The sequence below is a fragment of the Eptesicus fuscus genome, chromosome 1 (assembly GCF_027574615.1).
Source record: "Eptesicus fuscus isolate TK198812 chromosome 1, DD_ASM_mEF_20220401, whole genome shotgun sequence".
Classification (NCBI taxonomy): Eukaryota; Metazoa; Chordata; class Mammalia; order Chiroptera; family Vespertilionidae; genus Eptesicus; species Eptesicus fuscus.
This window is the reverse complement of record NC_072473.1, coordinates 125,486,585-125,511,682: the sequence shown is the minus strand read 5'-3', so window position 1 is coordinate 125,511,682 and position 25,098 is coordinate 125,486,585. Positions and strand designations below refer to the sequence as shown.

Below are 25,098 nucleotides of genomic sequence, written 5' to 3'. Positions count from 1 at the left end.
ATCAAAGTCAAAGCTGAGCAGATCTGACCAGAAAAAGTGTTGGGGGGGGGGAAGTATGTTACCAATAACAGAATCAATGCAAAAATTAATTCCTGGGAAATGACGTTATGATGACAGTAGTCCTCAAGTGTCAGTGGAGGCAGGCTAGTGCAGTGGTCGGCAAACTCATTAGTCAACAGAGCCAAATATCAACAGGACAACGATTGAAATTTCTTTTGAGAGCCAACTATTTTCAACTTAAACTTCTTCTAACGCCACTTCTTCAAAACAGACTCGCCCAGGCCGTGGTATTTGGTGGGAAGAGCCACACTCAAGGGGCCAAAGAGCCGCAGGTGGCTCGCGAGCCGCAGTTTGCCGACCACGGGGCTAGTGGAACCAGGGCTGCATCTTGTCCTGGTGGTTACATTCTCGTTTCATTTCTTTGAGGCTGCAGCATTCCCCTGGGAATGGAAAACAAAGCAATAGCAGATGCACAGATCACCGCCTCCTCCTACTTAAACAATATGTTTGCCACCTGGTCTCCTTCACAAGCCAGACTTCACCTCCAGGGGAGGACTAATGCCTGGAGACCCCGGGTAAGAGGCGACACATGTTCTCTTCACCTGAGGCAGAGTGGGAAGGAGCGGTCGGGAAAGAATGAAGAAAGCCCTTGACTGTTTCTGCAGAGGTACTTATGTCACCTGGTGGTTCCCCAAGAGTGGCATGGAAGGTGGCCTGCGGGCAGAAAAACCCACAGATACTTAGCGGTGCCGTGATTTTACACAGCATTCATTGGGGGAAATGATCCCGGAATCTCTAGATGCAGTACTAGGCTAATAGGTGTCATAGAATTTTAGCTGAAGTGCAGTTTTACAGAAAGAAATATCAAGAATTAGCTCTCTCTGCAGATTTCTCAGCGTCTCAAAGAAAAGAGTCCCAATCATGTAACAGTTCATTGGGCACAGTTCTTTTCCAGAGCCGCTCAGTCTGTGAGTTTTCAACCACTGAATAGCTTTTGGAGATGAATGGAGTTAATGGTGTCTGCTCCTTCAGGGGCTTAACACTTTATTTTTAAATATATTTTTATTGATTTCAGAGGGGAAGGGGGAGAGAGAGAGAGAGAGAGAGAGAGAGAGAGAGAGAGAGAACATCAATGATGAGAGAGAACCATTGATTGGCGGCCTCTTGCAAGCCCCCTACTGAGGATCAAGCACGCAACCCAAGCATTTGCCCTGACTGGGATGGGAATTGAACCATGACCTCCTGGTTCATAGGTCGGTGCTCAACCGCTGAGCCACACCAGCCAGGCTGGGGGCTTACATTAAACAAAGTGGGTTGTATAAACACACTGCTAAACTTTTAATAATGTAGCCAATCTTTATATGGCTCATATATTCATTCATCAAACATTTATTAAGTATCTATTCAATAGCTGACCCTGGGGATACTGAAATGAATCATGAAGAATGATAGCCCTCAAGTTACTTAGAGTCTAAAAAGGGGGACTGACAAAGAGACAATTAAAATGCAGAGTGTAAGTGCTGTGACATGGTTAATAAGAAGGAACTCGGGGATTTCTGGGAGCAAATCCTGACCCATGGGAAACTAGTCTAACTAGATTATTCCTCAGGTGAATAGTCCAGAAGAGTGGCTGCAAGTGGACTTCCGGAAGACAATGAAAGTCACAGGAATAACCACCCAGGGGGTGAAATCTCTCCTTACCAGCATGTATGTGAAGGAGTTTCTCATCTCCAGCAGTCAGGATGGCCATAACTGGACTCCGTGTCTTCAGAATGGCAAAGTAAAGGTATGCTGCTGTCCTAGAGCTTGACATTGAAGAGCCCAACAAGGTTGATAAAGGATCCAACTTTCAGGATAAACTTGACCGAGTATCTGTAGTAATGGGACACCAGGAAAAGCATTTGGGGAGGACACAGTGACTCCAAGCAAGGATGTATAATCCCCAGAAAAGGGCAGAGTAGAGCCCAAAGTTGATTTTCCTCGTGAATTTTCATGTCATCCAGGATTGTGGCAAGAATCAGAGGGGTAAAGAAGAATGACAGGTATTTCCCAAGTGCTTATCGGTGTCTGTATCCCTCATCAGCAACTTAGATTCCCACGCCTCATTGACCTTGAACTTTAGTGACCCAGACAGTCTTCCTTCTTGATGTTGATTTGCTAGATACGTCAACAAATTATGCTAATTAGAGCACGTGGTATAAAGTCTTGCTATCTCATGAGTCATGAGGGGATGTATAATTCATCTCTATGTGTCTTCTATCTTCTTTTTCACCAAGAATGATGTGGCCCTTACTAATCTTTCTAGTACAGTCTCTTGCCACTTGCTCCTTTGCTCTCTAAGCTCCACCCATACTAATAAACTCCCAGGCCCCTAAAAATTGCATGTTCCTTCTGATAACAGGCTTTTACACATACCCTTTCTTCTACCTGCAACGTTTTTTTCTAGGGACTTCCCACTGCCCCTGTCACCTTGCTCATCCTTCAAAAGTCTCAGATAAACATCATCTCCTTCAAGGATTCCCTGGTCTCTCAAAGCTGAATGAAAGACTTAGAGTATAGGTAATATACACTGAGTGGCCAGATTATCATGATCTCTGAACGCATAATAATCTGGCCACTCAGTGTAGACTGACCACAGAGTTGGGATTTTAAATAAGGTTTTTCCATGTATAAGAACTGCACTGTGGGTAGTTAGAAAGAAGCAGAGGACTTACTAGCCAGAGGCTGGGGGCCACTATCTCCTGGTCCCTTGACATATCAAGATTTGCAAGCTTTCCCTTATACATAAGTACACTGAGTGGCCAGATGATTATGCGTTCAGAGATCATAATAATCTGGCCACTCAGTGTATATTCTGGAGGATATTCTGGATGAACTTTGAAAACATTATGCTAAGTTAAACAGGCCAGACATCCCTAACTGGTTTGGCTCAGTGGATAGAGTGTCGGCCTGCAGACTGAAGGGTCCCAGGTTCGATTCCGGTCAAGGGCATGTACCTTGGTTGCGGGCGCATCCCCAGTAGGAGGTGTGCAGGAGGCAGCTGATCGATGTTTCTCTATCATCAATGTTTCTAACTCTCTATCTCTCTCCCTTCCTCTATGTAAGAAATCAATAAAATATATTTTAAAAAATAGGCCAGACATAAAAGGACAAATATTGCAAGATTCCACGTACACGAGTAGTAGTCAGGGTTCTCCAGAGAAACAACCAATAGGATGTGCATGTGTGTACATGGGTGCTTGGGAGTGTATGTATAAAGAGATCTATTATAAGGAATTGGCTCACGTGATTATGGAGGCTGACAAGTCCCCAGATCTACAGGGTGAATCAGCAAGCTGGACACCCAGGAAAGCCAATGGTATAGTTCCCATTCAAGTCTGTAAAATCACTTCAAAGAAGAGTGTCATTGCCGAGACCGGTTTGGTTCAGTGGATAGAGCGTTGGCCTGCGGACTCAAGGGTCCCAGGGTTCGATTCCGGTCAAGGGCATGTACCTTGGTTGCAGGCACATCCCCAGTGGGGGGTGTGCAGGAGGCGGCTGATCGATGTTTCTCTCTCATCGATGTTTCTAACTCTCTATCTCTCTCTCTTCCTCTCTGTAAAAAATCAATAAAATATATTTAAAAAAAAAAAAGAAAAAGAGTGTCACACCCTGAGTGCTGAAACTGCTGGATCGGAGCATTGGCTTGTGGATAACTTAAAGGAAAGAGATTGAAAGTATGTGGGACTAGAGGCGGCAGATTTGAAAAGGCATTTTTTTCTGATATAGGGGATACCTATCTTGCAGGCTTTGTGATGAGAAAAAAGAATTCAAACGGTGAAAATTAAGTGTCCTGTAAAAAGCAAAAACAAATCACAAGAAACAACCCCTTACGGGCCCATCTAGTAAAGAAATAGATTGCACTTCACTTTATCAACAGTAGGGGGTACTCATGGACTAAGAAACCTAATAGGTCGCCCAAACTTTTATAAAACCACCTCTTATTGATAGAACAAGGAAAACTAAGGAATTTCTAAATGAACAGAAAATGGCAGATGAGGTAAAGGGTATTATTGTTTGTTCTTGCTTTTTCATTCCCTCCTTCCTTGAAAACTCCATTGACTTTGAACTTGGCAGTAGTACTCATTTTGACCAATGGAATGTAGGTAGACATGACATACACCACTTCCAAACAGAAGCCTTAAATGTGATTGTGTGTTTGACTCATCTTGTGCCTCTGCCTTCTGCCATAAGATAAAGATGTGGAAGAAATGACAAAATTAGGAAATCAATTTGCAACTATCAGTATATTATTTAATGCTTGCAGGGAACTTTAATGGATGCCAAAACCATTGATTGAAAGCCTGATGGGGAACAGAATATTTACATCGTTTCACAGATTGTTGGCTAGGAAAGGGAGATAGCTACCTCTATGACAGACAGATCAGGTGGACATCACTTTAACCAAGTGATCAAACTTCATGTCAATAATGGGACAAACTGGTGTAGTGGGAAGGACACATCACCTACTTAATATTCTCACTGAAAATGTTTAACCAAAACCTAATAATGAGAAAACTCACACAAATTTAGAATGTAGGACACTTACAGCACAATGGTGCTGGACTTTTTTAAAAATGCCAATGCCCCACCCTAGCTGGTTTGGCTCAGTAGATAGAGCGTTGGCCTGAGGACCGAAGAGTCCCAGGTTCGATTCTGGTCAAGGGCACATGCCTGGGTTGTGAGCTCGATCCCCAGTAGTGGGCGTGCAGGAGGCAGCCAATCAATGATTCTCTGTCATCATTGATGTTGCTATCTCTCTTTCCCTCTCCCTTCCTCTCTGAAACCAATAAAAATATATTTTTTAATGCAAATGCCCCAAATTTCCAAAGTAAATTTTCCAAATCCAAATAAACAAACAAATAAATAAATAAAGTCAATGTCATGAAGGTCAAAAAAAGACCAGGAATCTGTTCTAGATTAAAGAACATCCAAAGAGATATGATAAATAAATGAAATGTGAGATCTTTTATTAAATTCTGGATTGGAAAACTATATCAAGATATCATTGTAATATCAATATTACATTTGTTGGGAATAATAATGTTATCCTGTGGTTATGTAGAAGAATGACCTTAGTTTTATTTGGTAAATATATTTTTATTGATTTCAGAGAGAAAGGGAGAGGGAGAGAGAGATAGAAACATCAATGATGAGAGAGAATTATTGATTGGCTGCCTCCTGCACACCCCCTACTGGGGATTGAGCCTGCAACCCTGGGCATGTGCCCTGACCAGGAATCGAACTGTCATCTCCTGGTTCCTAGGTCAACACTCGACCACTGAGCCACACCGGCTGGGCAAGAGATAGTATTTAAACCAAGACCCAAAGGATAAAAATGGGATAACAGGAGGGGTAAGAGCATTCTCAACACTGGGAACCACATATACAAAGGCTCTCATGGTAACAGGAATTGGCACTGTCCAGGAACTAAAGACAAAGGCCTGCACAGCAGTAAGCAGAGTGCCCTTAATTCTAGATGTCACACCCACTTCTCCTGGCCATGTTGGGAAAACATAATTTTTTTCCTGCCAGACAACAAATAAATGCTGTCATTCCTCTTTCAGGTTTTTCAGGGAAATCAAGACTCCCTCACACCCGTGGTGAACTCGCTAGAACCACCGCTCCTGGCGCGCTACCTGAGAATTCACCCCCGGAGCTGGGTGAACCACATTGCCCTGAGGCTGGAGATTCTGGGCTGCGAGGCGCAGCAGCTGTCCTGAGCAGGACAAGAAATACAGTATGAGCCCGGCTGGCGTGGCTCAGTGGTTGAGCGTCGACCTATGAACCAGGAGGTCACAGTTCGATTCCCGGTCAGGGCACATGCCTGGGTTGCAGGCTCGATCCCCAGTGTGGGGCGTGCAGGAGGCAGCCGATCAATGATTCTCTCTCACCACTGGTGTCTCTCTCTCTCTCTTTCCCTCTCCCTTCCTCTCTGAAATCAATAAAAACATATTTAAAAAAACAGAAATAAAGTATGAGAACTTTGGCATTTTCGAGGGACTTGTTCTGAGACCTTCATAAATTCTCCTGATCCAATAAAACCACTATAACATAGAATTCCCGTCATAAAATGTAGTAAAATACAATCATTTATATAGTATACAATCATAGGGTTGTCTTAAATGCCCCTCCCACCGCTATTAGCCTGGCACCACTAGCATAACCAACCATCCCAGTTTGGCCTAGACTGTCCTGGTTGAAGCAAAGCCCTTGCCGGTCCCTTGCCCCTCCCTCCTGGGCCCAGAGTGGTCCCTAACTCCAGTCCAACATGCCTCTCAGACTCGCCTTCTACCCATGAGCCTGGCCTCTGGGTTACTTTGTGCCCTGCACTGCCCTTGGCGCTATCATTTTTCTGTGTATCGAAAGGATACAGCCCAGCTGGCGTGGCTCAGTGCTTGAGTGTCAACCTATGAACTAGGAGGTCACGGTTCGATTCCAGGTCAGGGCACATGTCCGGGTTGTGGGCTCAATCCCCAGTGTGAGGTGTGCAGGAGGCAGCTGATCCATGATTCTCTCTCATCATAGATGTTTCTATCTCTCTCTCCCTTCCTCTCTGAAATCAATAAACATATTTTTTAATATATTTCTTTATTGATTTCAGAGAGGAAGGGAGAGAGATGGAGACATCAATGATGAGAGAGAATCATGGATCAGCTGCCTCCTGCACACCCCATCCTGGGGATCAAGCCTGCAACCCGGGCATGTGCCCTTGGCCAGAATCGAACCTGGGACCCTTCAGTCCACAGGCTGACGCTCTATCCACTGAGCCACACTGGCTAGGGCTAAATATATATATATATATATATATATATATATATATATATATATATATATGTTGTTTTTTTTTTAAAGAAATGCAGTCCAAGCAGACACTTCCCTGAAGCTTACCAAAGGAATTGGCACTGTCCAGGAACTAAAGACAAAGGCCTGCACAGCAGTAAGCAGAGTGCGCTTAATTCTACATGTCATACCCACTTCTCCTGGCCATGTTGGGAAAACATAAAGCCTGCATTTTTGAGGAGTGTTGCATACTACTTAATTCTTAAGCATTTCTGCAGCTGCTGAAAGACTCGTCCTTCCTTCCGTGTAGTCAGGCAAAAAGATATATCTGAGGAAACCCATCTGGAAAGCATTCTCCTCCGGACAAATGGGGCCTCTCCCTCAGCCACCACTTCCTCCTCTGTAGAAAAACAATGTATCTAAACTTGGCCGAGACAGGCCTGATATAAGCATTTCAGATTAGGCTTCGAACTTTGAAAATAAAACTCTCACTTTTTTATTATCCTGGTCAAACATGGAGCAACACATATTTGGGCATCGGATTATCACAACCTCAAAGTTAAAAGGCAAGTCATTTTGACATCCTGCAAAATGGAGATAAGAACGACTCCATTAATGTCTGGTTTTGCCTCCTTAAAAATAGATATACTTGTCTTATTTAGCCATCTTGGGGCACTGTTAGTGGCATGTTCTTACCTGAGAAACTAGTGTTCTAGCCCAGCCAGCATGGCTCAGTGGTTGAGCGTTGACCTATGAACCAGGAGGTCACAGTTCGATTCCAGTCAAGGGTACATGCCCTGGTTGTGGGCTCCATCAATAAACAACTATATATATATATATATATATATATATATATATATATATATATATATACTAGAGGCCCATTGCACGAATTTGTGCACTGGTGAGAGGTCCCTCGGCCTGGCCTGTGGGGATTGGGCTGAAACTGGCTGACATCCCCTGAGTGGTCCTGGGGGCAGTTCTTGAGTGTCACACCCTAGAATCTGACTCCCTCCTCTCTGGTTCCCAGTACATCACCTGAGAACTGCAACTGCCAAGTCACCGCAGCTCGGCAGCTCCTGTGTTGAGCGTCTGCCCCCTGGTGGTCAGTGCAAATCATAGCTACCAGTAGACTGGTCACTTAGGCTTTTATATATACAGATATATAATATTCTTTTTCATTGATTTCAGAGAGGAAGGGAGAGGGAAGAGAGATAGAAACATCAATGATGAGAGAGAATCATTGATCGGCTGCCTCTTGCAGCCCCCTCCCCACCCCCGACCAGGGATTGAATCTGCAACCTGGGCATGAACCCTTGACCAGAATCTAACCTGGGACCCTTCAGTCTGCAGGCCGCTGCTCTATCCACTGAGCTAAATCAGCTAGGGCTAAAACTAGTGTTCTTAAACTGTGGCTCATAGATGGGATTCAAGAGCCCCCGAATCCTCTGGATTAGGTAGGTACATTTATGCATGAATGTATATGTGTGTTTTCTGACAAGAGTGTCCAAAAACTTAATAAGATTTTTAAGGGTACAGGGCTTTAAAAATATCAGAAAGATGTAGAAATAAAGCCATTTGGTCTTAATTCTAATCAACAAAAAATATAATAGGTTAGGATCACTAATATAAGAATAAACTCTGTGTTTTGTGTACTCACAACTGTAAACTTCCCTTTGCCCCACCCTGCACAATCGCAGTCCACAGCTGATCAAAGTGCAAATGGTTTATGGTCCTATAAGATTCTTTTAAGGTTAAAGGTTAATTTACAGGAATCAATAACTTGTTTTGCTTTATAGCCTGGTAGAGAAGTTAACCCCAAAGGTGATATGGTTTTATTTCTGTAAAAGGTTAAGCACTCATGTCTAATTTATTAATTTTTTTTACAGGTTCCAAAGGGAAATGCTACAGAGTATTTCATCGATTCACAGTAACAGTTTTGTTAGAGGATATTCAAGGAGCTTTGTGCCACAAAGTGCATTATAAAAGGCAATCACTATTCAAGCTATCTTTGACTAAATCTGAAATAGTATAATTTAATAATCTGATTTTGGCATTCTTTTCCCATTGACTATATATACATCTCTATTTCTCAAATGTTCTTAGAACCAGCTTTTTTGTCTTCTTGCTGATTTCCTAAACAAGCAGTTAAATAAGACATTGACACATATAAACAAATGGCCTTTGAGAGTTGTGTTTTACCCTTGAAATAAAACTGTAAATGATGATATTTTTAAAAAGAGAGGCACTGCCCGGTCAGTGTGACTCAGTGGTTGAGCATCAAACTATGAACCAGGAGGTCATGGTTGGTTCAATTCCCGGTCAGGGCACATGCCCAGGTTGCGGGCTCAATCCCCAATCTGGGGCATGCAGGAGGCAGCTGATCAATGATTCTCTCATCATTGATGTTTCTATCTCTATCTCCCTCACCCTTTCTCTCTGAAATCAATAAGCACATATTATAAAAAATAAGTAAACAAATTACTGAGTTAGAAAACCAAATTAAATTGAACTCACAATAAAAAGTGATATAACCAAAATAAAATTTTAAAAATTAGAAATGAAGCATTGATCCAGAAGAGCTTATATAGAGGGAGACTGAGAGAGCAATGGGGAATTTCTGTCCAACAGGTATAATTTCAGTTATGCTACATGAATACGTACTAGAGATCTGCCATACAGCCTAGTTTCTATAGGTAATAAGGTATTGTGCCCTTCAAAATTTGTTAAGAAGATAGATCTCATGTTAAGTGTTCTTCATGATAAGAAATTGAAAGTCCTGAAGGAAAGATCAAAATGAATCTGGTCAAATAAAACAATATAAAAAATTTTATTTGAGATAAAATAATAATGTATCCTATCTAATAAAAGAGAAACATTCAAATTGACCGTACCTTCGCTACGCCCACAGCCAATCAGAGTGAATATGCAAATCAACCCAACAAATATGGCGGTTAATTTGCATATGCAGGCGCTGAGTGGCCTGGGTCCTGGAAACATCCTCCGGACCCAGGCCGCTCCTAGCCTGTAGGCCTGCCACTTAGGTCCTGAGCAGCAGGGGTCCCAAAATGCCCCCTGGCTACTCGGAGCCTATGGGTGCAGGCGCCAAGTGGTTGGGGGTGACGCAGGGATGTTCCCACCTCGCCCCCAGCCGCTTGCAAATGCTCCAGCACCAAGCAGTGGTTTGGGTCCACGCCCCCAGCCAGGCGCCCATGACGGGGGGTTGGGGGCTGACTGCTGGCCTCTGGGGTGTGTGGAGACCCTGGCGGCCACCGCTGTGTGCGGCCCAGGGTCCCTGCATGCCCCCCAGCCTGGCACCCTCGACAGGGGGCTGGCTGTCGGCCTCTGGGGTGTGCAGAGACCCCGGCAGCCACCACCGGGTGGCAGGGACATGCCCCTAGCCCAGTGGACACAATGCAGGGGCTGCATGAGCTGCAGAGGAAACACCTTTTTAAAAATATATATATATTTTATTGATTATTTTTTACAGAGAAGAGGGGAGAGGGATAGACAGTCGGAAATATCAATGAGAGAGAAACATCGATTAGCTGCCTCCTGCACACTCCCCACTGGGGATGTGCCTCCAACCCAGGTACATGCCCTTAACAGGAATCAAACTTGGGACCCTTCAGTCTGCAGGCCGACGCTCTATCCACTGAGCCAAACCAGTTTGACAGTAAATACCTTTTCTGACAGCTCATTGGCTAAGCTCCCTGTAGGCCGCCACTTGCAGTGTTCTTGGTAACTTGGGTTATAAGAATCCAAGAAGGTGATCTAGGGTTTTTCTACCACACTCCTGGAGGAAAAAATGAAGGTCCACTACTGGAGGGGCTAAGAAATGTCATATCCTGCCCTAGCTGGTTTGGCTCAGTGGATAGAGCCTCGGCCTGCTGACCGCAGGGTCCAGATTCAATTCTGATCAAGGGCATGTACCTAGGTTACAGGCTCCTCCCTGGCTGGGGCCCACATCGGGCTCATGCAGGAGGCAACCAATCAAAGTGTCCTTCTCACATTGATGTTTCCCTCTGTCTCTCCCTCTCTCTTCCACACTCTAAAAATCAATGGAAACATCCTCAGGTGAGGATTAAAAAAAAAAAAAGAAAGAAAGAAATGTCATATCCTATGAAAGAGACATCTTGAAAATGCCTAAAGAAAGTTGTTATTTTTTCACAGTGAAGGGACTAGAGTCTGTGTTGATGAAAACACCTTGGCGGCTGCAGGGGCTGGCAGTGGCTGCAGCAGTGGGGTAATGGGGCTGGTGCCTTCCCTTGATCAGCCGGGTCACCTGACATCCCTTGAGGGGTCCCAGATTGGAGAGGCTGCAGGCTGGGCTGAGGGACAACCCCCCCCCATGTGCAAATTTCATGCACCAGGCCTCTAGTATATATATAAAAGCCAAGGGATTGGAACGCCACAACGACCGGAATGACTGGAACGACTGGACAACCAGTCGCTATGATGTTCACTATGGCTGGCTAACCGGCTGGATCAAGGGGAGGTCCCTCCCCCTAAACGGCCCCCACCAACCCTGATTGGGGGCGGGGTCTCCTGGTCAACCTACCACAGTCCTTCTCCCCTCCCCCCCCACCAGCCTTGCCCAATCAGCTCCCATAGGGGCAGGCTGGCCGGACCCCACCCATGCATGAATTCGTGCACGGGGCCTCTAGTAATAATAATAAACAAATTTGAATCTCCAAATCAAATATAGTCTCTTAGTACAAGGAAGGATTAAGGAAGACCAGAACAGAACATAGCCAAGAAGCAACTGGATTTACACTAAGAATCCTTCAAAACAGCCAAGAATTGGTGGCTTTGGTTAACTCTGGAAATGGAAGCACAGGTGGCATGCTAAATTGCTTGAGAAACTGTTGAATTAGACAATTTGAACAGTAGTTTAATCCTACAGTTTACAATTTTCTATTCAGTTCCACACAGCAACATGAGTAGAAATTGATTCTCTCAAGAGGTTAGGAGAGAGGATCTAAGAAAAGGGAGGCACCAGGCATGATCAAGAAAGAGATGCTTACTCAATTAGCATTCTCTCCTTTCTTACCTCACAGATAGGAGTTACCATACCAGCAGGAGTAATTGACCCTGGTATTCATGAGGAATCAGGGCTGCTGCTACACAATAGGGGCAGCGAGTAATATACTGGGCACGCAAGGGAACAGGGGATATCTCTTAGGACTAAGTGCAGCAGTTGGGCCTGTGGCTCATCTCATTAACCTCCTTTTATAAGTTTTCTAGAGCTTGTGACCAATCAGAATCTTGGAGATGTCATATATGTTAAAAAAATGCATTACCTAATTTGTCATTCATCTTCTAATTTATAATATTTTGCTGTATGAAAGCTTTATATTTTTGTGCAATACATTTATCAGCATTTTCATTTATGACTTTTTGGTTTTATGACATGCTCAGAGTAGCTTCTTCCACGTTCATTATAAAAACATTCACCCGTATTTTATTTCACTGTGTATAGGGTTTTACTTTTGTTTAGTTCTTAATTCATCTAGAGTTTGTTTTTGTGCATAGGGCTCTCACTTTAGTGCATCCAAATGGGTGGCCAATCATTATATTAAACCATCTCTCTTTCCTCTACTGATGTAAAATGCCACCATTTTCATCTATTAAAGTTCCATATATACACTATTGTAAACTGTAGTAGCTACCGTGTGGTAAATAAAATACCTTAGAATTCTTCAAGTGTTAAGAGGATACAGCTACTGTAAGGATGGGTTTCAGAATCAACACAGATGTTTATGCATAGACAGAAAAAGATGTCTGTATGCTTAACTGTCACATGGAGAGAGGCTGGGGATAGTTCAACTGCAGTAATGATGTCATAAGGAGTGGTAGAATTCTATTTGGAACTTCAGAGACTAAGGGGGAGACTGTTACCAGCTTCTTCCGTTGTGCTTTGAAGACTGAGGCCAAATTCACTGCTTCTTTGGATCCTTTGGTGATAAGTCCATTTTCAGGTAAGTGGTTTCCCACCTGACATGGCTGTCTTTGAACCCTATCACCTAGTGGATGAGTGTATCCGTTATAAATGTCTTAAGTAACAGAAAACCCAAATTACAGTGACTCAAATAGGGGGTTATTTTTCTCATACAAGCAGTCTTGAGGTAGGCAAATGGACATGTTGGTTTAGTGGCCTGAAGTTGTCAGAGCCAGAATAGATGTCACTTTCTTGACCTTTTTCTCATGTGCATTGCCTCTTGCTCACAAGATGCCTGCTCCAACTTCAGCTAACACTTCAACAATGGTCAAGGCAGCACAAAGGAAAAATGGTAGCACCTTCTCTTTGATCAATACAGCAAAAAGTCTTCCCAGAAGCTACCCATCAGATTTCTGTTTATTTCTTTGTCTCCTCGTTTTGGTAGCCTCCCTGTGTTTGTTTCTATGTATTAGGTAGAGCTGCTACATCTCCCAGGCTTGGTTGAGTGGCCTAATGTAGTAGGTGTTCTGTAGAGTCCAATGACACAGCCTCCCCAATCACTCACGCTGGGCACTCAAGATGTGTGCCCCAGTGTGGGCTGTGTACACCCTCCTTTTGTAGTTGAGCCTTGATTGCTGTTGGCATGTCAATGGGAGGAACTTACCCCCCAGGCCAATCAGCTACAAGGACTGGCTGGAACCATCAACCACCAACCTCTGACCACTGACCACTGTGGAGGATCAGCTGTGCAGGGCCCCACCCCACACAGAAGGACTTTCTTCAGTGGGGCTCTTGTGCTCACTGAGTCTGCTCCTTAAGCGTGTCACTTGTGGAGGTGGTTAGGTGGTAATGCTTGGACATGGTCTACCTGGTGCACTGGCTCTGGGGCCTCCTGAGAGGTGCAGGCCAAGGTCAGCCACTGCCTGTGTTCTGCTCAGGACCACCCAGCATGAGCTACAAAGTGATCTGCAGATAGCTGCTATTTCTGCTGTGCTTGCAGGTACCCAGTAGAGGCCAAGCTGCGAACAAAGGCTGGCTGCTCCTGATGCCAGGGCTGATGCCACTTAGGAAGAAGTAAGGGACACACTGAGGCCAGCAGCTGCTTGCTTGAGAGATTTTAGGAAATGTGAAGCATGAGCCAAGACATGCCATTGCTGTGGAAAAGCCACTAGAAACAGCTTGGGTCGTTCCAAAATTGGCGGGGGCGGGGGGGGGCGGGCATGGCACTTTGGGAATCACCAAAGTGGGGAAAACAATGTGAGCCCAGTTAGTGGAGTCTCCGATGACGGCTCTGTGGTGAGGTGGGCTCATCAAAGGAACAATGGCCTCTGCCAGCACTTCTGTCCAGGAGAAAGCTGCCCCACCAGGTCTTACCCTGATGGCAAACAATTCAGTTCCTCCCCATATGTCTGTGGTGACTTTCAAGCGTCTGCCCAACTCTGGAGCTCAGAGGGCGTGAGTCCGAGTTCAGTGTGTGGTCCTTTAAGAGGAACTGTCTGGCCCTAGCTGGTTTGGCTCAGTGGATAGAGCATTGGCCTGCAGACTGGAGGGTCTTGCGTTCAATTCCAATCAAGAGCACATGCCTGGGTTACAGACTTGATCCCTAGTAGGGGGCGTGCAGGAGGCAGCGGATCAGTGATTCTCTCTCATCCTTGATGTTTTCTATCTCTCCCGTCCTCTCTGAAATCAATATATATATATATTTTAACAAAACTAACCGATCATTTTGTAACTTTTCAGACACAGCTGCCTTGGAAAGAGCCAGGGAAAAATCCATCTTTCCTTGGCTGAGCGAGCGCAGCTCGGTGGCCCTCCGGAGAGTCCATGGATCTCCAGAAGTTGCTGATCGTTGGATTTCTGCTGTGCTCTCTAATTTGCTTCTTGGAACCTCTGGTTTCCTCTACGTCATTTTTAACTGCGTTTAGACTACAAGAGGAGGAAGGATCAAAACCTCTCTCAAGGGGTTTGTCTGTTGTTAGAATGAATGTTCCTGCCTTCCTAAAACATAACATGCATGCTTCAGGTCAGGAAATACTGATTTTCTATTTTAAAGTAATGTTCACTTCCTAAAGAAAACACCCACTGTCTCGAGCCTTACCTTAACAGTAGACTCCCTCTAAAGCTCCTTCTGCCAGTTGCCCTGGCCCCTTCCCCCTTTGGATGCTCCTGGCATTGGTGTCCTTCTCCTTTTTCTTTCTGGGACACTCAACTACCCTCACTCAGCCTCCTATAGAACTCCCAAGCATACTGTGGGCAACAACATGTTAGTTATCTATACCAATAAAAGGGTAATATGCTAATTAGACCGGGAGACCTTCCAGACATCCTTCTGGACAAAGCCATGGTGGCGGGGCTAAGCAGAGGCAGTTAGGGGTGATCAGGCCAGGAGGGGAGGGCAGTTGGGGGCAAGCAGGCCAGCAATGGGTGACAGTTGGGGCTGATTAGGCCGGCAGGGGGGGCTGTTGGGGGTGAGCAGGCCGGCAGTGGGGGGGGGGGGCAGTTGGGGGCAATCAGGCCGGCAGGCAGGTGAACGGTTAGGAGCCAGTGGTCCCAGATTGCGAGAGGGATCGGGCCTAAACCAGCAGTTGGACATCCCCTGTGGGGTCCCAGATTGGAGAGGGTGCAGGCTGGGCTGAGGGACACTCCCCCCAAACCCCCACTGCATGAATTTTGTGCACCAGGCCACTAGTCTTACCTTATAATAGACAAATATGCAAATTGACCGCACCTTCGCTACGCCCAAGCCACGCCCACCAACCAAGCCACGCCCATCAACCACGCCCACCAGGAAACCTTTGCAGGGAAGCTGGGGTGCGGCGGAGCCCTAGGCCAGGAAAGGCGCCTGAGGCTTTCCTAGCCTTGGGCACCAGCAGGGTGCCGACTCCGATCGCAGGAGCGAGCCAACCTGGGGGGTCGGCTCGCTCCTGAGATCGGGTCACAGGGACGCTGGGTGCAGCCGAGCCCAAGGCCACCGCCCAGGGCCAAGCCGGGACCCTGAAAGAAGGTAGAAGGCGGTGGCCACAGCCAAGGCCTGGGTCCCCGGTGCCGGCAGAAAACTGGTGCAGGCAGCCAAGTGAATGAAGGTCTATTGCACGAATCTTCGTGCAAACGGGCTACTAGTCTTATATAATAAAAGGCTAATATGCAAATCAACTGTCACTATGATGTGCACTGACCACCAGGGGGCAGACGCTCAATGCAGAAGCTGCCCCCTGGTGGTCAGTGTACTTAGCCAGAAGCTGGGCTCACGGCTGGCAAGCCCAGTAGCGGTGGCAGGAGCCTCCATGGCAGCGCTAAGGATGTCTGACTGACAGACATCCCACGAGGGCTCCCAGACTGTGAGAGGTCACAGGCCGGGCTGAGAGACACCCCCCCCCCATGCATGGATTTCATGCACTGTGCCTCTAGTTAATTCATACCCCTCTTTCACAAAGTACTCCATTTACTCACCAAGATCTCAAACCAGCCCCTAAGATGTCTAGGGTAGAGATTATTATTTCTATTTGACTCATAAGGGGGCAAAGATTATATCCATCTGTGGCTACCTTTTTAAAAATATATCTTTTTATTGATTTCAGAGAGGAAGGGAGAGGGAGAGAGAGAAACATCAATGATGAGAGAGAATCATGGATCAGCTGCCTCCTGCACACCCCCTATTGGGGATTGAGCCCACAGCCAGGGCATGGGCCCTTGACCAGAATCGAACCTGGGACCCGTTAGTCTGCAGGCTGACGCTCTATCCACTGAGCCAAACCGGCTAAGGCTGTGGATACTTTTTTCTTTTTCTTGAACATCTTAGAGAAAGCAAAGCAAAATAGATAAGGATATGGGCTCTGGCCAACTGTAAGAGCATTATACCTGGGACAACTATTTGAACTTGACTCAGGGTTGAAATCACAGCCTCTTCATTTCCGTACTTGACTGCTCCTCAATGAAACTCTATGCTCTTTCTGCAGGAAACTACAGGTCCTGGCTGAGCAACGTCAGGGATTACGTGTGGGATCTCATCAAAAGCACCCTACCTCGGGCAGCCATTTTTGCCTTTCTTTTGAGCAGCGCAATAATGGGAACCCTCTGCTGCCTCACGTAAGCTGCTGTGGGATGAGGGGAGGGGAGGAGAAAGGGAACCCGAGGAAGAGACAGGAACATTCAGATTCCACACCAGCCTGCACATCGGTAACTCAGGGGAAATGATAAGGAATGTGATTCTGAACCCAAGGTGTGGTGTTTGAGTCCGAGTTCGTTGTCTTGCAAAACCGAAGAATGGATTTGTGGACAAAAATGGTTAGTGGAAGCAAAGTTTATTGAGAGGAGCCAGTCCTGGAAAACGCCCAGCTGGGGTTCCAGGAGCAGGCCAGGGTCCAGAGCTTCCGTTCCATGTTGCAATTGGGTGTAGTTCAGCATCCAAGAGAATTCAAGTCCATTAGTCCATGTGTAGAGTCCCACATGGCCATAAGCCATATGAAAGAGATAGAGGGAGTTTCTTTTTCTAAAGGTAGATACATGCCTTGCTAGCTCCTGATTGGTCCTTTCAAAGAAATCTGCCTTAGTAACATTCTTGTGATTGGTTATACGCCTCACTGCCTTGTGATTGGTTATCTGCAAGCTGCTGGTCTTAGCAACGTCTATACATTTTAAAGCTTAAGTATGCAAGCGCCCTTCTTTCCCCCTGCAGCTGCGTTTCGTTCCCCAGGTTCTGCTTCCTCCAGTACTCACCCCCATGGTCCCCTCACTGTCTACCTAGCACTTCCATCTCCTCAATTCTGGGAACAAAACTCTGAAAGGCCATGTGCCCCCTTTTCAAAAGTCTCCTCTACTTTCTTTTTTTCCTCCCACCTGCTCTGTCCATTACCAGCAACTTACAGGTGACCTTTAACCCTTTGCACTCGCTTGCTTTTTTCTCGAGCTGCTACCGATGCTAACTGTGTCGAGTCACACTCGACATCCGAGTGCAAAAGGTTAATAACCAGTGTTTGCAACTGATCACTTTCTTTTTTTTTACTAACTTTATTAACTCTTAATTATCCCTCCTTTTGGTTTAGGAACTATACACAGAAAATATATAATTAACTGTTTTTTCAATTGCCTGAAACTTTACCAAAATATTTATCTACATCATTGATTTTCAACCAGTGTGCTGCAAGAATTTTTAAAACAAGCCATAATAGACTATTTAGTCAGGGGCACTGACCTCTTTTCCCTTAAATTTTCAAATTTAAAAATGACTACAGCCAACACAATAGCTGTCCAGGGTGAATGAATCAAAATTATACCTATTTTTTGTCAGAGAGGCATAAAATTTATTATTATTTGGTGTGCCACAGAATTTTAGTCGTTTGGTCATGCCATGAGATGAAAAAGGTTGGAAATCACTCGTCTACTTAAGTCACATGAACCCAAAGAGATTCCTGAAATAGTAAACAATATAGTTAGAAAAGTCTAAATTTCATTAATTCAGTTCGGACTTACAAAGAGATACCTACCTGACTGTCTCTGTCCTGGTTGCTAGAGAGACAGAAAAATAATGACAAAGCTGATGATGGGTCAGTGCTATGTTGGGACACAGTCCAAGTGGGGAAACCTATGAAAGTGTGTGATGGGATTATAGAAGGCTTTGTGAGGTAAAGGGCTGTTCAAACTTTACAATCTAATAAAGTAGCTGAGGGCAAAGATTAGATTGAGGGTGTGGCGCCTCCACCTATGTCTCCTAAGAACCCCAAAATGATCACAGGATCAAGAACTATGTCTAGTCGAACCCGGTTTGGCTCAGTGGATAGAGCGTCAGTCTGCGGACTGGAAGGTCCCAGGTTCGATTCCGGTCAAGGGCATGTACCTTGGTTGAGGGCACATCCCCCAGTGGGGGGTGTGCAGGAGGCAGCTGGTCGATGTCTCTCTCTCATCGATGTTTCTAACTCTCTATCCCTCTCCCTTCCTCTCTGTGAAAAATCAATTAAAAAATATTTTTTTAAAAAAAGAACTATGTCTAAGCCCAGCCAGTGTGGCTCACTGGTTGAGCAATGACCTATGAACCAGGAAGTCACAGTTCGATTCCTGGTCAGGGCTCAATCCCCAGTGGGGGGGCGTGCAGGAAGCAGCCAATCAATGATTCTCTCTCATCATTGATGTTTCTCTCTCTCTTTCTCTCTGCCTCTCCCTTCCTCTGTGAAATATACGATCTCCTATATAATAAAAGGCTAATATACAAATCACTGAACAGCAGAACAACCGGTCGCTATGATGCACACTGACCACCAGCAGGCAGACACTCAATGCAGGAGCTGCCCCTGGTGGTCAGTGGGCTCCCACAGAGGGAGCACTGCTCAGACAGAAGTCAGTCTCATCGCTGGCGAGTGCAGCAGCGGTGGCGAGAGCCTCTCCTGCCTCCATGGCAGCGCAAAGGATGTCTGACTGCTGGCTTAGGCCTGCTCCCTGAGGACATCCCCCAAGGGCTCCTGGACTGCGAGAGGGCACAGGCCGGGCTGAGGGACTCCCCTACCCACCAAGTGCACTGGATCCCATATATATATATATATATACATATATATATATATATATATATATATACACACACACACACACACACACACACACACACACATATCCTATCTAATAAAAGAGTAATATGCAGATTGTCCATCACTCCAACACACAAGATGGCTGCCCCCCATGTAGTCAAAGATCCTGCCCCCATGTGGACACAAGATGGCCACCACAAGATGGCCAGCAGGGGAGGGCAGTTGGGAGGGACCAGGCCTGCAAGGGAGGGCAGTTGTGGGAGATCAGGCAAGCAGGGGAGGACAGTTGGGAGGCACCAGGCCTGCAAGGGAGGGCAGTTGAGAGGGACCAGCCTTGCAAGGGAGGGCAGTTGGGGGCGATCAACCCTGCAGGGGAGGGCAGTTAGGGGTGACCAGGTCAGCAGAGGAGGGAAGTTGGGGGCAAACAGGCTGGCAGGGGAGCAGTTAGACATCAATCAGGCTGGCATGGGAGTGGTTAGGGGGTGATCAGGCTGGCAGGCAGAAGCAGTTAGGGGCAATCAGGAAGGCAGGCAGGCGAGCAGTTGGGAGCCAGCAGTCCTGGATTGTGAGAGGGATCCCAGATTGGAGAGGGTGCAGGCTGGGCTGAGGGACACTCCCCCCACCCCCGTGCATGAATTTCGTGCACCGGTCCTCTAGTATATATATATATGAACTATGTCTAGGAAACAACCTTGGGTATAGTTACTGGCACATAGAACTGGTTGGAGCCAAATAGAAGTCAGCTAAGTTTTTGAGAGAAGCTAATTGCTAAAGAAACGATGAACTGAAACAAAATAAGTTATTCATTGTCTGAGCCTTAAAACAGTATTTGGACACAGGCTTCGAAGGCTCCTAGGAGAGTGTGCTCCCCAACACTGACTTCAGACGCAGCCATAGAGAATAATGGACAGGAAGGGCCTCCAAGGGGATGGGCAATGGGCCAGGGAGCTCCTCCTATACAGCAAGGTGCTGGCCTAATCAATGTCTGCCCAGCACCGTGGTCGGCAAACTGCGGCTCTCGAGCCACATGCGGCTCTTGGGCCCCTTGAGTGTGGCTCTTCCGCAAAATACCACAGCCTGGGCGAGTCTATTTTGAAGAAGTGGCGTTAGAAGAAGTTTAAGTTTAAAAAATTGGGCTCTCCAAAGAAATTTCAATCGTTGTCCTGTTGATATTTGGCTCTGTTGACTAATGAGTTTGCCGACCATTGGCCCAACAGATTCCACGACTAGTACAGAGCGGTGCCTGCTGTGTCTCCCATTCTTCCTCTTTCCATATGGGAATGTTGATGGTGGCTATCCTCTTCCCGCTCCATCATTTATATGGGGCTGGAGATCGGGGGCAGATAACTTGTCTCAGTTCATAGGCCATTTAACCAAGAAGAGCTAGATCCAGACTTGATGAGAGAGAAACATCCATCGCCCAGATACGCTGGACTTTGAGCTGGACAAGGTTAGGACTGGATTTGAGTCTTGGAGAAATGTTGGGCCACAAGTCACGTGTTCTGGAAGCAGACAGTGAGATAAGACTTTGGTACACAGGGTATTATCAGTGATCAATGCCTGTGGAGGGTAGCGGGGGCGAGGGGGGGCGGGCAACGAGGGAAGGAGAAGTTCAACTGCCTTGCAAGTTCAACGAAGCCTTGGTTGACCCATCAGAGCGGTCCCACCTTAGCCTGAAATAGCCGGACCCGAATAACCACACCTCAATTCGTTAATAGAGGTGGGAAGTACAGGCAGCTCTTGACAGCTGAGGCAAACCCTGAAATTGCTAACAGCTAGAAGCTGCATATTGATTGGCAGCTGGAAAAACCAGGTCGTTTCCAAGGGGGAGTCTGGGTGTCATGGTTCTGTGTGCACTGCAGGGCAGCTGTGTTGTGTGTGTGGAAGGAAGAGTGGAACAGGTATTGGTGGTCAGGAAGACAGACTGTGACGGAGACGGGCTATGCGTCCGCCAGTCCTATTCCTTCCTCACAAACGCAGAGGAAGACTGCATTTCCCAGCTAAGGAAGCCAGGACTCAAGTTGTTGTAGGTGGAGGGAACAGCAGCAGGGGTCTGACCTGTGGGGTCAGACCAAGCCTGGGTTCGGCAACCTCGGTTCTTGGGTCCTGGCTAGGAACGAATTCAGAGCGAGACCCCCACTGTGAGAGAAGGTTTCTTGGGTAAATTATAGAGGCAGGATAGTAAATCCTAGACGAAATGGGCTTAGGAGACAAGGTATGAAGGTTAAAAAAAAAAAAAAGGGCCCTTGGAACTTGGGAATGAGAAAGCTAAAGGTAACTTGCCTGGGGCAGAGAGGGGGAGGGAGAAGGAAAAGGAAGAGGCCCGAGCTTGCTCCCAGGAGAGAGAGCTCACTAGGTCCTGCATCCTAAGGGTTTTAAGGGCAGAGATTTTTTTTTTAAATATATATTTTATTGATTTTTTTTTTTTTTTTACAGAGAGAAAGGGAGAGGGATAGAGAGTTAGAAAAATCGATGAGAGAGAAACATCGATCAGCCGCCTCCTGCACACTCCCCACTGGGGATGTGCCTGCAACCAAGGTACATGCCCTTGACCAGAATCAAACCTGGGACCCCTCAGTCCGCAGGCCGACGCTCTATCCACTGAGCCAAACCGGTCAGGGCAGGGTGGAGATTTTAAGGGAAGATCTCAATAGACTATTCAGCAGTTTTCCAGGTGTGTCCTTTCAGGGTTGTGGTCCCCACTGATTGATCGGCGGGCACCAGGGCAGGGCAGGGGCCATTATTCCATGCAGCTGGTCCTGAGGTCACAGGTTCGGGCGCTTATCTGGGCCTGGAGCTGAAAAGCAACTGAGGCCTGGATGTCATCTCTAGGGAGGAAAGGCCAGGGGCTCCGAACCACAGGACCAGCATCTGCTAGGGGAGGGAAGGTCACCCTGGGGGTGGGGCGAGGTCCCACCCCACCATTGATTGTCCCTTGCGAGGCACCTGGGGCTTTCCACCCTGGAGACCTTCCGTGGCTGGCTCTGCTCCTCTCTGTCTAACTGCCTACAGCAAAGTCAAGATATATCTGATTCTGTACCTTGTTAAGTCATGTTACTGAACCGATGGCCAGAAGGCCAGCTGCATGAGAAACATCTGAAGGATTGGCTAAAATGCACGTTCAGAGGCATTTCTGTGAAGATAAAGCAGGCAGCAGGACCAAGAGAAATACTTTCTCCTTTGAAGTAAATGGCTCAGCCTGAGGAGAAAACCCAATGAGCCCTCCCTGGGAACTAGTGAAAGGCACCTCAGGGCAGTGAGGGCAAGAGGGCAGGCCAGATAGAGCAAAACCCGAGGAGATAGTGATGAAAACATGGCCAAGGAGATTTGGAATGCAGGATCAAAAAAGCCAGTACTATGAAATAGAGATAACCCAAGATTTTAATGAAAGTAAGATCAGAGGGAAAATGATAGGTACAGGAGACAGTTTCTTTGTAGAGGAGAAGCAAAATAATACAACAGGAAAAAATAATACTTCAAGGTCTAATTTTTTTTTAAAGGTTGCAGAAATAAAGGAAGAGTTGAGTCTATGGTCATAATGAGCACATCAAGTCACAGGAAAAATTGGCACTTGGCACTGGAGCATGTAGTACACTCTCATAGTACCTATTGCTTTTTTTTTTTTATCCTCACCTGAGGATATTTTTTCCATTGATTTTTTTAGAGAGAGTGGAGGGGAGGGTGCAGGGGTAATGAGAGAGAGAGAGAGAGAGAGAGAGAGAGAGAGAGAGAGAGAGAGAGGTGAGAGAGACACATTGATTGGCTGTCTCCCACATGCACCCCGATGGGGCCCAGGGATTGAGCCTGCAACCAAGGTACTTGCCCTTGACCAGGAATCCAATCCTCCAGCCTTTGGTCCGTGGGCTGACACTCTAACCACTAAGAAAACTGGCCAGAGCTGATTTTTGTATTAATACATTTCACAGCAAGGACTGCAAACAGTTTCTCTCTGCTTCTTTTGTGTGTGTGCACTTTTCCCAGCAGTACTGCAATACTGGGTTAATGTGCAGAGTGCATGGAGCAAGCTCTATTCCATCTCCCTGCTCCAAAATTACACTGAGTGGCCAGATTATTATGATCTCTGAATGCATAATAATCTGGCCACTCAGTATATATATTAGAGGCCCGGTGCATGAATTCGTGCATGGGTGGGCTCCGGCCAGCCTGGCCAGGGGGAGGGGACATGGGCAGTTGGCCGGCCTGCCTGCTGGTCGAACTCCTGATCGAGGGGATAATTTGCATATTAGCCTTTTATTATATAGGATATACACTGAGTGGCCATATTATTATGTGTTCAGAGATCATAATAATCTGGCCACTCAGTGTATTGTCCTCGGCTAGAGGACATACCAGATAGTAAACTGATAAGAACAAATACTACACTTGATCTTAGCCAAAAGGCCAAGAAGCAATCTCTCTGTGCCTCTTTTTTTTTTTTTTTAATATCTTTTTAGCATGTGCCCTGACCAGGAATCAAACCTATGACCTCCTGGTTCATGGGTCAAAGCTCAACCACTGAGCCACACCAGCTGGGCCTCGACATAGTTTTTGATCCTGTGCCTCTGATACACCATTAGCTGCAGCTGTAATGAAGACTTAAGCCAGCTTCTGGTTAGCTGAGGAAATCAACATGGAAGCCTCTGGAACTCCAGTGCCAATCAGGGGGGCTGACAGGCACTACCAAGTATGCAAAGATACATATATAAGGACTTTTTAGTACTGTTTGTAATAGTGAAAAGCTAGAAACAAATGTCCATTGGTTGGTTAAGAAAGCATTGAATATTCATACAATGAGTACTACATAGTAACCAAAACATTGTTCTAAAAGGACAGTTACACAGAATCATATTCATGAAACACTGTTAAGTGGGGAAAAAAAAGCAGATTATAACAGAAGATCTATAATTTAATCTGATTTGTTATTAAAAACCATATGCACAGGGGGAAAGCCTTTAAGGACCAAATCAAATGATTAGACATGGGTTATCTCCTTGTGGTAGTGAGTAGGTGGTTTTAATTATTATTACTACTGTTGTTATTTAATTTCATGTTTAGTTTTGTCCAGCTGCACTTTCTAATCTTTCCACAACAAACTGTATTGTTTGATCAGTATATTTTTAATTTTTTATTTTTAAAAATATTTTTTATAGATTTCAGAGAGGAATGAAGAGGAGAGAGAGAGAGAGAAACATTAATGATGAGAGAGAACCATTGATCTGCTGCCTCCTGCACACCCCCCACTGGGGAATGAGCCCAAAACCCGGGCATGCGCCCTGACCGGGAATCGAACCGTGACCTCCTGGTTCATAGGTCAACGCTCAACCACTAAGCCAAGCCGGCAGGGCGATTAGTATGTTTTTTAAAAGATACTTTAACAACAAAAGAAGAAAAACTATCTGACCTTACTTCTACCTTCACCTCCAATCCTACCTATACCAGAAGCATTTTCTCAAGTCACCAAAAGCATTTGGGTCATATTAAGAGAAAAAGTTGTCTAATTTCCTATCTTGGAAAAGAGGATGTAACTACGAAGTAACTGGGCAGACCAGGAGAGTGTAGAGGAGTTTAAACTTTGTTCAGCTTTCATTATTTTCTCTTTTCCCCCCAGCATTCTTGTGGGTGAACGAGGCCAGTAAAGTACTAGAAGATTCCATCGGGCAAGCATGGAGTTTAGTTTGCTGGATTTCAAGAAAGTGGAGTGTGCTATTTGCTTATAATGAGAACGTATCTATCAATTTAAAAAAAAATTAAAAAATAAAATATCTTTATCTTGCACTATTTTTGTCTTATTTTCTTTAAAACATGCAATTGAAAATGGGA

General features: G+C 45.9%; 2 protein-coding genes and 1 non-coding gene across 6 annotated transcripts in view; 2 read left to right on the top strand and 1 right to left on the bottom strand.

The window, feature by feature from the left end:
- F8 (coagulation factor VIII) overlaps nt 1-5,985 on the top strand; it is an 86,139-nt gene extending 80,154 nt beyond the window's left edge. For all 4 annotated transcript variants that reach the window (XM_028136431.2, XM_054713568.1, XM_054713574.1 and 1 more), the window contains 3 exons: nt 427-575; nt 1,610-1,786; nt 5,607-5,985. In XM_028136431.2, the coding sequence (XP_027992232.2) occupies nt 427-575; nt 1,610-1,786; nt 5,607-5,762 (482 nt within the window). In that variant the 3' untranslated portion in view covers nt 5,763-5,985. The remainder of the gene's footprint in view (nt 1-426; nt 576-1,609; nt 1,787-5,606) is intronic.
- A 6,737-nt stretch (nt 5,986-12,722) lies between these two features.
- SMIM9 (small integral membrane protein 9) lies at nt 12,723-25,046 on the top strand. The gene is made up of 4 exons (XM_028136412.2): nt 12,723-12,803; nt 14,504-14,786; nt 16,720-16,849; nt 24,887-25,046. The coding sequence occupies exons 2-4, from the start codon at nt 14,588-14,590 to the stop codon at nt 24,912-24,914; spliced, it is 357 nt and encodes a 118-aa protein (XP_027992213.2). The 5' UTR covers nt 12,723-12,803; nt 14,504-14,587; the 3' UTR covers nt 24,915-25,046.
- On the bottom strand, nt 23,509-23,691 carry LOC114229010 (U2 spliceosomal RNA). The gene has a single exon (XR_003615106.2). It is a non-coding gene; the product is annotated as a U2 spliceosomal RNA (small nuclear RNA).
- Nucleotides 25,047-25,098: the final 52 nt, after the last annotated feature.

Coding starts and splice junctions, on each gene's coding strand:
- SMIM9 (XM_028136412.2), top strand. CDS start 14,588: ATGGATCTCCAGAAGTTGCTGATCGTTGGATTTCTGCTGTGCTCTCTA. Junction 14,787..16,719: donor ACATAACATGCATGCTTCAG/GTCAGGAAATAC, acceptor CTCTTTCTGCAG/GAAACTACAGGTCCTGGCTG. Junction 16,850..24,886: donor GGAACCCTCTGCTGCCTCAC/GTAAGCTGCTGT, acceptor TTTTCCCCCCAG/CATTCTTGTGGGTGAACGAG.